We start from the raw sequence: 14,657 nt of genomic DNA on the forward strand, positions 1-14,657 counted from the left end.
TGAAATGGATAGAAAACGCATCAAAAAATGCGGAAAAAATGCATCCACAGTTGCATTTTTGGTGCGTTTTTGAAGTCGCATTTCCTTTTTTCCCCAGGTGCAAAATGCACCAGAAACATGTTAAAAATGCAGAAAAAATGCATATGCATTTTTGGAGCAGAGCAGTGTGAAAGCAGCCTAATGCCGCGTACACACGACTGGACTTTTCGACGGACTAGGTCCGACGGTCTTCTCGACGGACTTTCAGCTGAGGTCCGACGGACTTTCTGAACAAACAGCCTTGCTCACACACGACTGGACTAAGTCCGTTCGAAAGTCCGTTCGTTTTGAACGTGATGACGTAAGACGGGACTAAACAGGGAAGTTCAATAGCCAGTCGCCAATAGCTGCCCTTGCGTCGTATTTGGTCCATCGGACCAGCACACAGACAAACGGTTTTCACAATTTTTAGTCCGTCTGATAGATTTGAAACATGTTTTATTTCTAGGTCCGTCAGAGTTTTAGGGGGAAAAATTCCTCTGGAGCCCCACACACGATCGAATTGGATTCTGGTCTGCCGGACCAAGTCTGCCAGAAAGTCCGATCGTGTGTACGCGGCATAAGGCTTTATTCACATGGCTTTAAAAAAAAACATATATAAGTATTTGTAGCCAGCACCTGCCCGGCCTATATCAAAGGGATGGCCGAGCGGGCCTATTCGTCTATCTGGTTGGACAATCGGAGATCTGTCAACGTCTGTGTCCATCGGATAACTGATCAGTGTACCGGCCTGCTGCTGGTACCATGTGACCACTGTGACCAATCACAGCAGGTCACATGACAGTTGTAAACAAAATGCCATTGCTATCCATTGTGTAAAATTGTGTTGCCAGCTGTGATTGGTCAGTGCGCTACACATGGCACAGACAGGACCAATCACAGCCCATCTGTACCATGTGATTAGCTTTGACCAATTACAGCTAATCACAACAAAACGTTTTATAAATCCTGTATGATAATAATACTAATGAATCAGTTTCATTCAGTAAAATCCTTGCTTATAGCAATGAAATTCACTGCTATAAGAAATCATAATGTGTAAAAAAAATAACTAGCCCAGAGTAGTACAGTGTTACTATGGTAACATTATATTGGTCTGGTCACAGTGTGTTAAAAATAAAATCATAAAAAAATATAATAATAAAAAATAAGTGTGTGTGTGTGTGTGTGTATATATATATATAGTTATATGATAACACTGTACTGCACTGGTTAGTGTATGTAAAAAAATTAAAATAAAATAGTGATTTTTTTTTTTTTTATTTCTACATTTTCCCAAAAATTCTAACAAAAAAAAATTACAACTGCAAAAAACTTGCCATAGCTTTTACGAAATACCTCAGACTGTCTGCTTTCCAAAAAAGGGTAGTTTGGGGGATATTTGTACTGTCCTGGCATGATTGGGCCTCAATGAAATCAGTATTATTATTATTATTATTATAAAGGATTTACATAGCGCCAACAGTGTACGCAGCGCTTTACAATATAAAAGGAGACAACACAGTTATAATACAATAAAATACAAGAGGATTAAGAGGACCCTGCTCAGAAGAGCTTACAATCTAATAGGGTGGGGCAGGTGGTACAAAAGGTTGTAACTGTGGGGAATGAGTTGATGGAAGTGGTAGGAGATTAGTTGGAGACGTGATAGACTTTCCTGAAGTGATGAGTTTTCAGGGATTGTCTGAAGGTAGCAAGAGTAGGGGATAGCCGGTGTAGGTAGTGAGTTCCAGAGGATGGGAGAGGCTCTGGAGAAATCCTGGAGATGAGCGTGGGAGGAGGAGACGAGAGAGCTTGAGAGTAGGAGGTCTTGAGAAGAGCGGAGGGGACGATTTGGGTGATATTTGGAGACAGGATTGGTGATGGAGCTCGGGGCAGAGTTGTGAAAGGCTTTGTATGTTGTGGTTAGTATTTTGAATTTAAAGCGGGGTTCCACCCTAAAGTGGAACTTCCGCTGATCGGAACCCTCCCCCCCCCTCCGGTGTCACAATTGGCACCTTTCAGGGGGGAGGGGGGTGCAGATACCTGTCAAAGACAGGTATTTACACCCACTTCCAGGCATAGACTCCCACGGGAGTCTATGCCTCTTCCTGTCTCTGGGACCCGTGTGTGTCCCATCAGACAGCGCGGGCAATTCCTATTGCGCTGCGCGACTCGCGCATGCACAGTAGGGAACCGGGAAGTGAAGCCACAGCGCTTCACTTCCTGATTCCCTCACCTAGAATGGTGGCGGCAGCAGCTGAGAGCCGAGTGATCGATCGACCTCGACTGCCGGCATCGCTGGACCCCGGGACAGGTGAGTGTCTATTTATTAAAAGTCAGCAGCTACAGTATTTGTAGCTGCTGGCTTTTAATATTTTTTTCCACAGTGCAATCCCGCTTTAATTCACTGGGTGATTGGGAGCCAGTGTAGGGATTGGAGGAGAGGGTTGGCAGACACTGAATGGTGGCCAGTGTAGGGATTGGAGGAGAGGGTTGGCAGACACTGAGCGGTTGGTAAGGTGGGTAAGTCTGGCAGCAGCATTCATGATAGACTGAAGAGGGGAGGAGCCTATGGAGAGGCAGGCCAATGAGAAGGGAGTTGCAATAGTCAAGGCGAGATATAACGAGGGAGTGAATGAGGAGATTGGTGGTTTCATTTGTTAAAAAGGGGGGAATTTTAGAGATGTTACGTAGGTGAATTCTGCAAACTTTTGACAACAATTGGACTTGGGGCTGAAATGACAAGTCAGAGTCTAGGACAGTGATGGCGAACCTTGGCACCCCAGATGTTTTGGAACTACATTTCCCATGATGCTCATGCACTCTGCAGTGTAGTGAAGTATCATGGGAAATGTAGTTCCAAAACATCTGGGGTGCCAAGGTTCGCCATCACTGGTCTAGGATTACACAGAGTACCCTGGGGTTGAGGGGAGGGACTGATTGTTGCATCAGGTTCATCAGGATTGATCAATTTTCAGATATATACCATAGTTTGTGGACTCTATAACTTTCCTGCAGAATAAATATACATATGTATATTATGCACTGATTTGGGTTATTTTCACCAAAGAAATGTGGCAGAATACGTTTTGGTCTAAATTTACAAAGAAAGATTATTTATTTGCAAATATTTATACCAGAAATAAAAAAAAAAAAAAAAAAAAAAACTCCCTGCTGATTAAATACCACCCAAAGAAAGCTCTATCTGTGTGAACAAAATGATAAAAAAATGTCCTATGAGTACAGTGTTGCATGACGGCGCAATTTTCATTCAAAGTATGACAGCGCTGAAAGCTGAAAATTGGCCTGGGCAGGAAGGGGGTGAAGGTGCCCCGGTATTAAAGAAAGATATTTTGCATAGAATATCAAGGGTAGAAAGTGAAAATACTAATATCCTATTTGTGTGCCTAATGGTCAAGAGGTCCTTGTTGTTCCCATTAAATATAATTTTTTTAGGGCTGTTACAGATTAAAATTTTCTTTTTTGATTAATCGATTTTTTTTAAATTGATTAATCAACTAATTTTGATTAATTATAACGCACATACAGATCCAACTACTTTTAGCTGATCTCCTTGCATTGCAACTCTGCATTAGTCAGTGGTAAATGTGGTATACACTATATACAATCACCCGACACTAGTTGGTTTCCACAATCCATGACTTAACTTCACAGTTCACACAAATACGTTTTAAATTCAAACTGTAGCACGGACGTAAGTCTTTTTTTTTCCCACAGTAGGGTGACAATCCCTCCACCTCCGGTCTAACTAATCACTCTCACCTTATGGCATGGGCCCCTGTGCAAACAGGTGGTCATGCAAGCGGGTATCAAAAGGGTGAACACGGACCATAAACTTCTCTCACCTCTCCTTAGATCTCAGCAAGGACGCCGGGTCAGGGGTAGAAAGAAAAGATCAAAGTGCTCACCGCTTAAGTATAAGATTTCATTTTTTTGTTCAAACACAAATTACTGACATAAAGATGATAAAAACACAGCATGTAAAGCCGACAATCGTGTTAGTTCCGTAGGGCGGCAGCGGGTGACATCATGTGTAGCTCCTCCCCCCGTACGCATTACGTTCCATCAGAACTTTGACGTCATCGGACTCCTCCCCCTTCCCATTGTTGGCAAACGGAGGCACTTGGGGAAGGGGAGGGGGGAGTCCAGTGGCATCGATGTCCATGGCATTACCGGATCTGACGGAGTATGGAGAACCAATCAAAAGAATTTTGATTGATCAAAAAAATGTATGATTAATCGAGGAATTAAATCTTTCGTTTCCACAGCACCTACATTTTTTCCCATATTTTCTGTGGCTTGAACAGCAATTTTAGCTTTAGATGGTAAGCGATCTGTTTTTTTTTCCTTGCAGGAAAGAGCACTTGGTTAGACCTCAGCTGCCACCCCGGTCCCAATGACATTGTACTCCCACCTGGGCAAGAAGCCATTTTGCACTGTGACGTCGGCAACATAGAGTCGGGCACCAATGTCACCTGGTGGAAGAACGGAAAGCAACTAAACCCAGAAAACCTCACTGTGCTTCCTAATGGAGGGCTGCTCCTGTCACAAGGCGAAGGGTCAAGCATTGAGGGAAGTTACTCCTGCACGTATCAGAACTCCTTTGGAGTGGTGAAGGGCAGAACCGGTACGATCAGATTGGCAGGTGGGTCCCAGCAATTTTATTTTTCTAGCCATTTTTATTTGTAATTGACATTCGAAAACTGGGAGGGCATTTTAGATAAGAAGCCAGGGTTCAGTGGAAGCCTAGGGTTCCTCCAGAGCTTGCTAGGGGTTCTTTGAGCAATTTCTGCCTCTTAGAATAGTTCCCACTCCCACCGTTGATCTTTTTAACTCTCTGTAAGGAGGTAATTCTTCCCAATGGCCACAAGTGTAAGGAGCATTCTTCCCACTGACCATCACACTAATGCATCATGAGTTGTAGATAGTAATTTTCAGCAGGAGTTCCTTGAGATCGGAAAGTTATTTCAAGGGTTCCTCTACAGTGCCTTGAAATAGTATTCATACCCCTTGAAATTTCCCACATTTTCTCATGTTACAACCAAAAACATAAATGTATATTATTGGCATTTTCTGTGATCGACCAACACAAAGTGGCACATAATTGTGAAGTGGAAGGAAAATAATAAATGACTATCAACATTTTTTACAAATAAATATGTGAAAAGTGTGGGGGGTACATTTGTATGGCGCCCCCCGGAGTCAATACTTTGTAGAACCGCCTTTCTCTGCAATTACAGCTGCAAGTCTTTTTGGGGATGTCTCTACCAGCTTTGCACATCTAGAGAGGACATTTCTGCCCATTCTTCTTTGCAAAATATCTCAAGATCTGTCAGATTGGACGGAGAGCGTCTGTGAACAGCAATTTTCAAGTCTTGCCACAGATTCTCAATTGGATTTAGGTCTGGGCTGTGACTGGGCCATTCTAAAAACACATGAATATGCTTTGATCTAAACCATTCCATTGTAGCTCTGGCTGTATGTTTCGGGTCGTTGTCCCGCTGGAAGGTGAACCTCCGCCCCGGTCTCAAGTCTCTTGCAGACTCTAACAGGTTTTCTTCTAAGATTGTCCTGTATTTGGCTCCATCCATCTTCCCCACAACTTGATGCTGCCACCACCATGTTTCACAGTGGGGATGGTGTGTTCAGGGTGATGTGCAGTGTTGGTTTTCCGCCACACATAGCGTTTTGCTTTTAGTCCAAAAAGTTCACTTTTGGTCTCATCTGACCAGAGCACCTTCTTCCACATGTTTGCTGCGTCCCCCACATGGCTTCTCACAAACTGCAAACAGGACTTCTTATGACTTTCTTTCACCAATGTCTTTCTTCTTGTCACTCTTCCATAAAGAGCAGATTTGTGGAGAGACGACTAATAGTTGTCCTGTGGACAGATTCTCCCCCCTGAGCTGTGGATCTCTGCAGCTCCTCCAGAGTTACCATGGGCCTCTTGGCTCTTCTCTGATGAATGCTCTCCTTGCCCGGGCCGGTCAGTTTAGGTGGACGGCCATGACTTGGTTTGCAGTTGTGCCATACTCTTTCCATTTTCTGATGATGGATTGAACAGAGCTCTGTGAGATGTTCAAAGCTTGAGATATTTTTTTTTTTATAACCTAACCCTGCTTTATACTTCTCCACAACTTTATCCCTGACCTGTCGGGGTGTGTTCCTTGGCCTTCACGATGCTGTTTGTTTACTAAGGTTCTCTAACAAACCTCTGAGGGCTTCACAGAACAACTGTATTAATACTCAGATTAAATTACACACAGGTGGACTCCATTTACTAATTAGGTGATTTCTGAAGGCAATTGGTTCTACTAGATTTTAGTTAGGGGTATCAGAGTAAAGGGGGGCTGAATACAAATGCCCCCCCCCACTTTTTAGATATTTATTTGTAAAACATTTTGAAAACCATTTATCATTTTCCTTCCACTTTACAATTATGTGCCACTTTGTGTTGGTCTATCACATAAAACCCCAATAAAATACAGTTACGTTTTTGGGTGTAACATGGCAAAATGTGGAAAATTTCAAGGGGGTATGAATACTTTTTGAAGGCACTGTATATTGAAAAGGTTGAGAGAGGCTGCATTAATGTATGCCGGCAAATTGACAAGCAGTTAGATGTCCACAGCATGACTGAGAAAGATTTATGAGCTTAATGATTGTCATCATTGAACACAAATAGGATGACCTTTACAACAAATCATTTGAATAGAAACTAATTGATGAGTTGATATTCAAAGTTAATTCTTTATTTTTTTTGTAATAGTTTTACTTTCAACAAAACAAAACTCTTCTTGAGATCATCGTCCTATGAGGATTGTTTCTGATATACACCCAATTGGGTTTACTTAAAGGGACACTTCCATCAAAACTGAAATTGAAGTTCTCATGCTCATGGATAGTCAGCTGTCCTAGACTGAAGAGGTGCCGGGGGGGGGGGGTGGGGGGGATTCCCACAAAAGGGAAAGGGAAGATCATGACATCATTGACTTCATATGGCCATGTGGACATACAGTGGGGGAAAATAATTATCTGATCCCCTGCAAGTTTGCCCACTTACAAAGAAATGAAGGGTCTAAAAAAAAAAAAAAAAAAAAAAAAACACCCCTCTTGGCACAAATCCTCTTCCCCCTCAAATCTCCACTCACCACTCCAAATCCAACGTCCCAGAACAAAATACCCCCCCACCCCCCCCCCCCCCTAGAACAAATCCTCCCTCCCTAACTTTGCAGTTCTTCATAAAAACCCTTCAATCAACCCTACAAGCACAACTCCCCCCCACAAAAAAATCCCCCCATCTAGCACAAATCCCCCCCCCCCAAACCATATCAGCTCTTCTTGCAGAAACCCCCCAAATCCCTCCTCCTGGCACAAATCATCCTTCCCATCCCCTCACCCAACACAGGCTATGAGCAGTAGTCCCCCCCCAAAAGTCCCCATATAGCACAAATTCCCTCCCCCTTTACCATATCACTTCTTCTAGCAACAACCCCCCCATATCCCCCCCCCCCCACTCCTGGCACAAATCATCCTCCCCTCACCCAACACAGGTTATGAGCGCTAGTCCCACCCCCCCAAAAAGTCCCCATCTAGCACAAATTCCCTCCCCTTTTACCATATCACCCCCATACCCCCTCTCCTGGCACAAATCATCCTCCCCTCAACCAATACAGGTTATGAGCGCTAGTCTCATCCCCCCCAAAAAGTCCCCATCTAGCACAAATTCCCTTCCCCTTTACCATATCACCCCCCATCCCCCCTCTCCTGGCACAAATCATCCTCCCCTCAACCAATACAGGTTATGAGTGCTAGTCCCATCCCCCCCAAAAAGTCCCCATCTAGCACAAATTCCCTTCCCCTTTACCATATCACCTCTTCTAACACCCCCCCATATCCCCCCTCCTGGCACAAATCATCCTCCCCTCACCCAACACAGGTAATGAGCACTAGTCCCGTCCCCCCAAAAAGTCCCCATCTAGCACAAATTCCCTCCCCCTTTACCATATCACCTCTTCTAGCAACACCCCCCCCCCATATCCCCCCTCCTGGCACAAATCATCCTCCCCTCACCCGACACAGGTTATGAGCTCTAGTCCCCCCCAAAAAGTCCCCATCTAGCACAAATTCCCCCCCCCCTTTACCATATCACCTCTTCTAGCAACAACCCCCCCCATACCCCCTCTCCTGGAACAAATCATCCTTCCCTCACCCGACACAGGTAATGAGCGCTAGTCCCACCCCCCTCAAAAAGTCCCCATCTAGCACAAATTCCCTCCCCCTTTACCATATCACCTCTTCTAGCAACAACCCCCCCCCCCCCATACCCCCTCTCCTGGCACAAATCATCCTCCCCTCACCCAACACAGGTTATGAGTGCTAGTCCCATCGCCCCAAAAAAGTCCCCATCTAGCACAAATTCCCTTCCTCTTTACCATATCACCTCTTCTAGCAAACCCCCCCCATATCCCCCCCTCCTGACACAAATCCTCTTCCCCCATCCCAACACAAATCCCCCCAAATTACCATTCTAGCACACACCCCTAATTTCCACTCCTAGAATAATTCTTATCCCCTGCCACCCTCCAAATTTCCCCTCCCAACACCAATCTCCTCGCAGTTCCCCCCCCCACCTCACATGATACCACAGCAGCCAGTGGCAGACGCCCCCTCTGCCCACCCCGTGCCCTGGGGGGGGGGGGGGGTAGAGAGGAGCCTCTCTGTGGCTGCATAGAGAAGACTCAGGATCTGGGGGAGGAGTTCTGTCCTCCTCTCTGCTGCCGACTGCAAGGTGGGGATGGAGATGAGGGGAGTGCCAAAGCTACAGAAGAGACGTACATGATATGTCCTGGTGGGCCAGATTTGCCCCCCCCCCCCCCCCCCCCCCCCGGGCATGTGCATTAGAAAAATCGAATGAACATTCCGAAAAGGAACGTTTTCGTACAAAATTATACTGGTGCATAGCCAACTTTAGGTACAGTGGATTGTATAGACTCAGATAAAGGTAAACCTGACTTTAGAAAACTTGTAGTGTTTCCTAGGCTTGTGCAATTAGTTTTGTAACGAATCGAAATTCAGGCGATTTTTGCATTCCGAAAAAAAAAACGAATTTCCGCGAATACGAAAGAAATTATAGCGGATATAAGGAATGAATTCAACATGAATCGGTAATTCGGTAAAGATCTAATGAAACAAAAGGTCAAATCAAAGTAAATCTTACAGTCCAATCAGATGATTCATTTTGTGCCGGAGGATGGATTACTGGCAAAGTGCATTCCTGAGAACTGAGTGAGAAGGGTGTTGTATTGTATTTGAGCCGAGGAGAAGAGATCTCATCATTGTGTGCGCTAATAGATTCAATAAGCAAACGACTTTCCAAACTACGAATCACTACCATGAATATACATACATAAATATCGAATTTCAACGAATACGAAAGAAATTGCAGCGCATATAACGAATGAATTCGTCATGATTCGAGATTCAGTATAACGAATATCGACACTCTACAGAAATAACGAATTATCCGAAAACGTATTAACGTAACATAACGAATATAACAAAACTAAATTATGTATTTTACAAATGACAACGAACTGAAACTTAATGAAATTTTCCGTTGTGCACAAGTCCAGTGTTTCCTGATCGATAGTATTAGCACTTCTTAATTGATGAATTAACTTTTTTTGTTCTGAAAGATGCATTTTGAACCGCAAATAGTCAACAGAGCGGCTTTAAGACCCCTTTTCACTCTGGGGCGTTTTTCAGGCGCTTTAGCGTTAAAAAAAGCGCACGTAAAACGCCCGAAAGAAGCCTCATCTGCAATCCCAATGTGAAAGCCCGAGTGCTTTCACACTGAGACCCCTTTGACACTATGGCGTTTTTCAGGCGCTTTAGCGTTAAAATAAGCGCCTGTAAAGCGCCTGAAAGAAGCTTCAACTGCAATCCCAATGTGAAAGCCCGAGTGCTTTCACACTGAGGCACTGCACTGGCAGGGCGTAAAAAAAAAAGTCCTGCAAGCAGCTTCTTTGCAGCGCTTTGAAATAAATGGGAAGCGCCTGCAAAGCGTTTTGGCAGCAGCGCTTTGTGGGCGCTTTTAACCCTTTATTTGGCCACTAGCGGGGGTTAAAAGCGCCCCAATAGCGCTTGAAAAATGCTGGTAAAGCGCCACTGGTTTAAGTGGCACTTTACGAGTGTTTTTCAGGCGCTGGCAGTGTGAAAGGGCTCTTAAAGCACTCGGGCTTTCACATTGGGATTGCAGATGAGGCTTCTTTCAAGCGCTTTACAGGCGCTTTTTTTTAGCGCCTGAAAAACGCCCCAGTGTGAAAGGGGGCTTATTGTCTGAATGCCAGAGTCTTCTGTCTGGTTACTGTGGCTCTAATGGGGCCGCTTTACAAAACACACCCTGAAAATCAATTCCTCGCCCTGTCGTGCGCCTCTCTGTTTCACATTCATGTGATTCCTATGGAGACTATTTCTGAGCTGGTGGTTTCATAGAAACGATTTTAACTATTTAAATACAGTATATTCCTCAGTAGTCAAAAAAAGGATGTAAATCCAATTTGTGTGCAGCAAATACCTTTGGAAACCCAGATATTGCCCTGTAAATGTAGCAGTGACATCATCACGGAGCTGTACAGAGAACAGAGCTGTGGGGAGGGGCCACGTAAACACCGCCTACAGGAGGGGGACGGAGACAAGACCAGTCACCCTGCACAAGGAGAGAGCAGCAGTGAGTGGTCTTTTTTTTTAACAGGAAGTCTCACACTGGATGACTGCACAGATCTGGAAGAAATACACAAAGATCACCAAGATTCAAGAAGAATACGCATGATGAATGTATTTAGACAATATTTACTTATCTCATAGTTCAGCTTGGAGTTTTTATGAAAGGGGAACTCCGTTGTAGACATGTGGAATTTGTTTAGTTCCGAATTAGTTTTTTAACAAATTTTGAAAAATTTGTTAATTACGAAAATTCCGAATTTTTCAATTTCAGAAATTTCTCAATTTCCAAAAACTACGAACATCTGAAATTACGAATCACTGACATTTAGAATTTTCAAATTTCCGAATTTCGAATTTTCAAATTTCCGAATTTCGAATTTTCAAATTTCCGAATTTCGAATTTTCAAATTTCCGAATTTCGAATTTTCAAATTTCCAAATTTCGAATTTTCAAATTTCCAAATTTCGAATTTTCAAATTTCCAAATTTCGAATTCTCAAATTTCCGAATTTCGAATTTTCAAATTTCCTAAATTACGAATTTCCAAATTTGCGAATTTCAGAAATTCCGAATCTCTGAATGTTCAAATTTACGAAAATTCTGAATTTTGGAAATTCGAAATTTCGGGAATTAGAAATTTTGGAAATTGGAACATTTCGGTAATTAGGCTGTTAGTGAACGCAACGAGTATGAATTTATCCGAAGTTACGAATTATCTGAAATAACGAATGCCGTATCCAAATGAATGGAACGTAATGATCTAATAATAATAAATAACAATAATAATATTAATAAAACCTTTTTATTATTATTGTTTATTATTAACCACTTTCAGACCGGACCATTTTGCTGGCTTAAGACCAGACCACTTTTTGCAATTCGGCACTACGTCGATTTAACTGACAATTGCGCGGTCGTGCGACGTGGTTCCCAAACAAAATTGACGTCCTTTTTTTCTCACAAATAGCGCTTTCTTTTGGTGGTATTTGATCACCTCTGCGGTTTTTATTTTTTGCGCTATAAACAAAAAAAGAGCGACAATTTTGAAAAAAAAAAACATTATTTTTTACTTTTTGCTGTAAAAAATATCCCCCAAAAATATATAAAAAAAATTTTTTTCCCTCAGTTTAGGCCGATATGTATTCTTCTACATATTTTTGGTAAAAAAAATGGCAATAAGCAATAGTAAATAGTAATGGCGGCGATCAGTGATTTTTATTGTGACTGCGACATTATGGCGGACGCATCGGAGATTTTTGATACATTTTTGGGACCATTGTCAGTTATACAGCAATCAGTGCTATACAAATGCACTGATATCTGTGTAAATGACACTGGCAGTGAAGGGGTTAACCTGGGGGTGGCAGTGTAGGGGGTGAAGCGTTCCTAGGGATGTGTTACTAACTGTGGGGGGCTGGGCTGTGTGTTAGTGAACACTGATCTCTGCTCCAATCACAGGGAGTAGAGATCAGTGTCACTTGTTGCTAGGCAGAATGGGGAGATGCTGTTTACATCGGCAACTCACCGTTCAGCCTCCCTGTGAGACGATCGCGGGTATCCCAGCGGCGATTGAGTCCGCGGGACCCGCACCCGGACTCACGGGGGTCCAGACCGGCACGCGCGTGCGCCACCAGCGGTGAGCACGCGATGGCGGGGCGGAAATTTCAACTGGACGTACCTGTACGCTAGTTTGCCTGCCCGTGCCATTCTGCTGACGTACATCATCGTGCGGCGGTCGGGAACTGGTTAATTTGTTCCATTCCATTTGTTTAGATGCGGCATTCGTTATTTCGGATAATTCGTAACTTCCGATAAATTTGTATTAGTTATTTTCACAAACAGCCAAATTTGAAAGGAAATTCCAATACCTATAATTTAATAATTAGTTATTTCAAATTTTACTGATTTTCTTTCTTTTTTTCAGACTTTGGAATTTCCGAATTTCAAAAATCCGAAAATTTTGAAATTCAGAAACTCGGAAATTCATAAATTCAGAAACTCCGAAATTCAGAAACTCCGAAATTCAGAAACTCCGAAATTCAGAAACTCTGAAATTCAGAAACTCCGACATTCGGAAACTCCGACATTCGGAAACTCCGACATTCGGAAACTCCGACATTCGGAAACTCCGACATTCGGAAATTTCTTAATTCGAAAATCCGAAAATGGAATTTCAAAATTAATAGAATTTCCAGAAAAAACGAATGAAACGAAAACAAACACATTTTTTTGTCAGTGCACATGTCTACTCCGTAGATTTTGTATGAAGATGAAACTAGTTATTGTTGCATATTCTTGCCCAGCAGCACCTACTCCATATTAAGGAAATCTGGACATACCCCAATCCTTATGGTCTACACAGACTATGTTGAGGTCTAACAATTAGGAATGTACCTATAAAGAAAAATCCACAAAGCTGCCCATAGAAACTGCATGCAAATTTGCTCCGTGCCTGAGGCAAAATCAAATATTCTCCAGCTATATTTTCTGCAATTCGAATGTGTGAATTCATAAAATTCAGCATTGTGGCCTCTAGATGGAGCTATCGTAGGAAGTAAGTATACTCCTTAGTGCCATCTAGTGGCCACAAAGTGGTAATTTTTCACATTCACACTTTTGAATTGCTGAAAATATTGCCAGAGAACATTTGATTTTGCCCAATTTGCACAAAATGTAATTAACTTTTTTTTTTTTTTTTTTTTTTAGAGATATGATTATTGCACAAAATGTAGTTTCAATGTGTGCATTTTTTTTTAAATGTAAAACCACCCCATGCCCTGCTCAATAGGTTTGCATCAGACTTTAAATGACTGAAATTACAAATTATAAAATGCTGACCGCTTTGTGTAGATGACATATAGAATATATACATAGATAAACGCTGGCGTACGTGATTAACCCTGTACGGTGAGGCTTGGCCTGTCATACCTACTGAATGTAACAGTGATAATATATTTTTCTCAAGGACTGCCACCTTTTCACATGCATCCTGATCCTCAGATTGTACATCAGGGCAGCCTGGCAAGATTAGAATGTGGCATCAGTGCGACTCCACCAGCGCAGATCACGTGGCAGAAGGACCAGGCTCAGCTTCCTGCAAGTAAGAGGTAGGTAGTGTGGTATAGCGCTCCCAGGTGGCGAAAAACGCCACATTACAAGTGCAAACGTTTTAAACGTAGCCGCAGTAGTGATATCCAGGGCAGGGACAAGGGGTGGGCAGGAGGGTAAGCTGCCCTGGGCACAGCGGAGCAAGGTGGACATTTGATAGTAAACGCCTATGGCATGCATTAACAGTGGCACAATGTATGTATGTACTATATATATCTCATACCTGCGGGGCCGCTGGGGAAGCTGACAATATAGTAGTCAGCGCTACTGGGGACAGTAAAAGAAGGGGGGATCAGAGAAATCAGGGTCAAACAGCCTATTTACACAATGCGGATGATTAACCCATTTGGTTCCCCAGTGAGTATAACAAGCATGCTAAAAAATTTAAAAAATGTCTGCACTTGTTTTTTTTGTTTTTTTTACTCACCTAACTTTCCCCTATTGTGTAATCTTAACCCCTTAATGTCCAAGGTCAAAGCACATATTAACACCTCAAAATAGTTTTGCAATCTTGACATGTGTTAGTAAATCTGTAGATGTCATCACAACTGCTTAGTGTATCCAGGTGGATTATACTGCATTTTGTGACAGTTCGGGCTTTCATTTGGCGGTAATGCCTGTCAGTAGCTCCTCATCAGTGCTGCCTATCCAGTGCCATCTATTAGTGCCCTTCAGTGCCACCTATCAGTGCCCATCAGTGCTGCCTATCAGTGCCCATCAATGCTGCATATCAGTGTAGCCTATCAGTGTCCATCAGTGCCACCTATCAGTGTCCATCAG

At 43.0% G+C, this 14,657-nt stretch overlaps 1 protein-coding gene across 2 annotated transcripts in view; it reads left to right on the plus strand.

The window, feature by feature from the left end:
- LOC143962950 (immunoglobulin superfamily DCC subclass member 4-like) overlaps positions 1 to 14,657 on the plus strand; it is a 194,489-nt gene that overhangs the window by 89,231 nt on the left and 90,601 nt on the right. For both annotated transcript variants that reach the window (XM_077472461.1, XM_077472460.1), the window contains exons 2-3: positions 4,397 to 4,687; positions 13,735 to 13,876. In XM_077472461.1, coding sequence (XP_077328587.1) covers positions 4,397 to 4,687; positions 13,735 to 13,876 — 433 coding nt within the window. The remainder of the gene's footprint in view (positions 1 to 4,396; positions 4,688 to 13,734; positions 13,877 to 14,657) is intronic.

Source organism: Lithobates pipiens, unplaced genomic scaffold, assembly GCF_037356315.1.
Source record: "Lithobates pipiens isolate NorthernLeopardFrog02 unplaced genomic scaffold, aLitPip1_a1.2 Scaffold_8, whole genome shotgun sequence".
Taxonomy (NCBI): domain Eukaryota; kingdom Metazoa; phylum Chordata; class Amphibia; order Anura; family Ranidae; genus Lithobates; species Lithobates pipiens.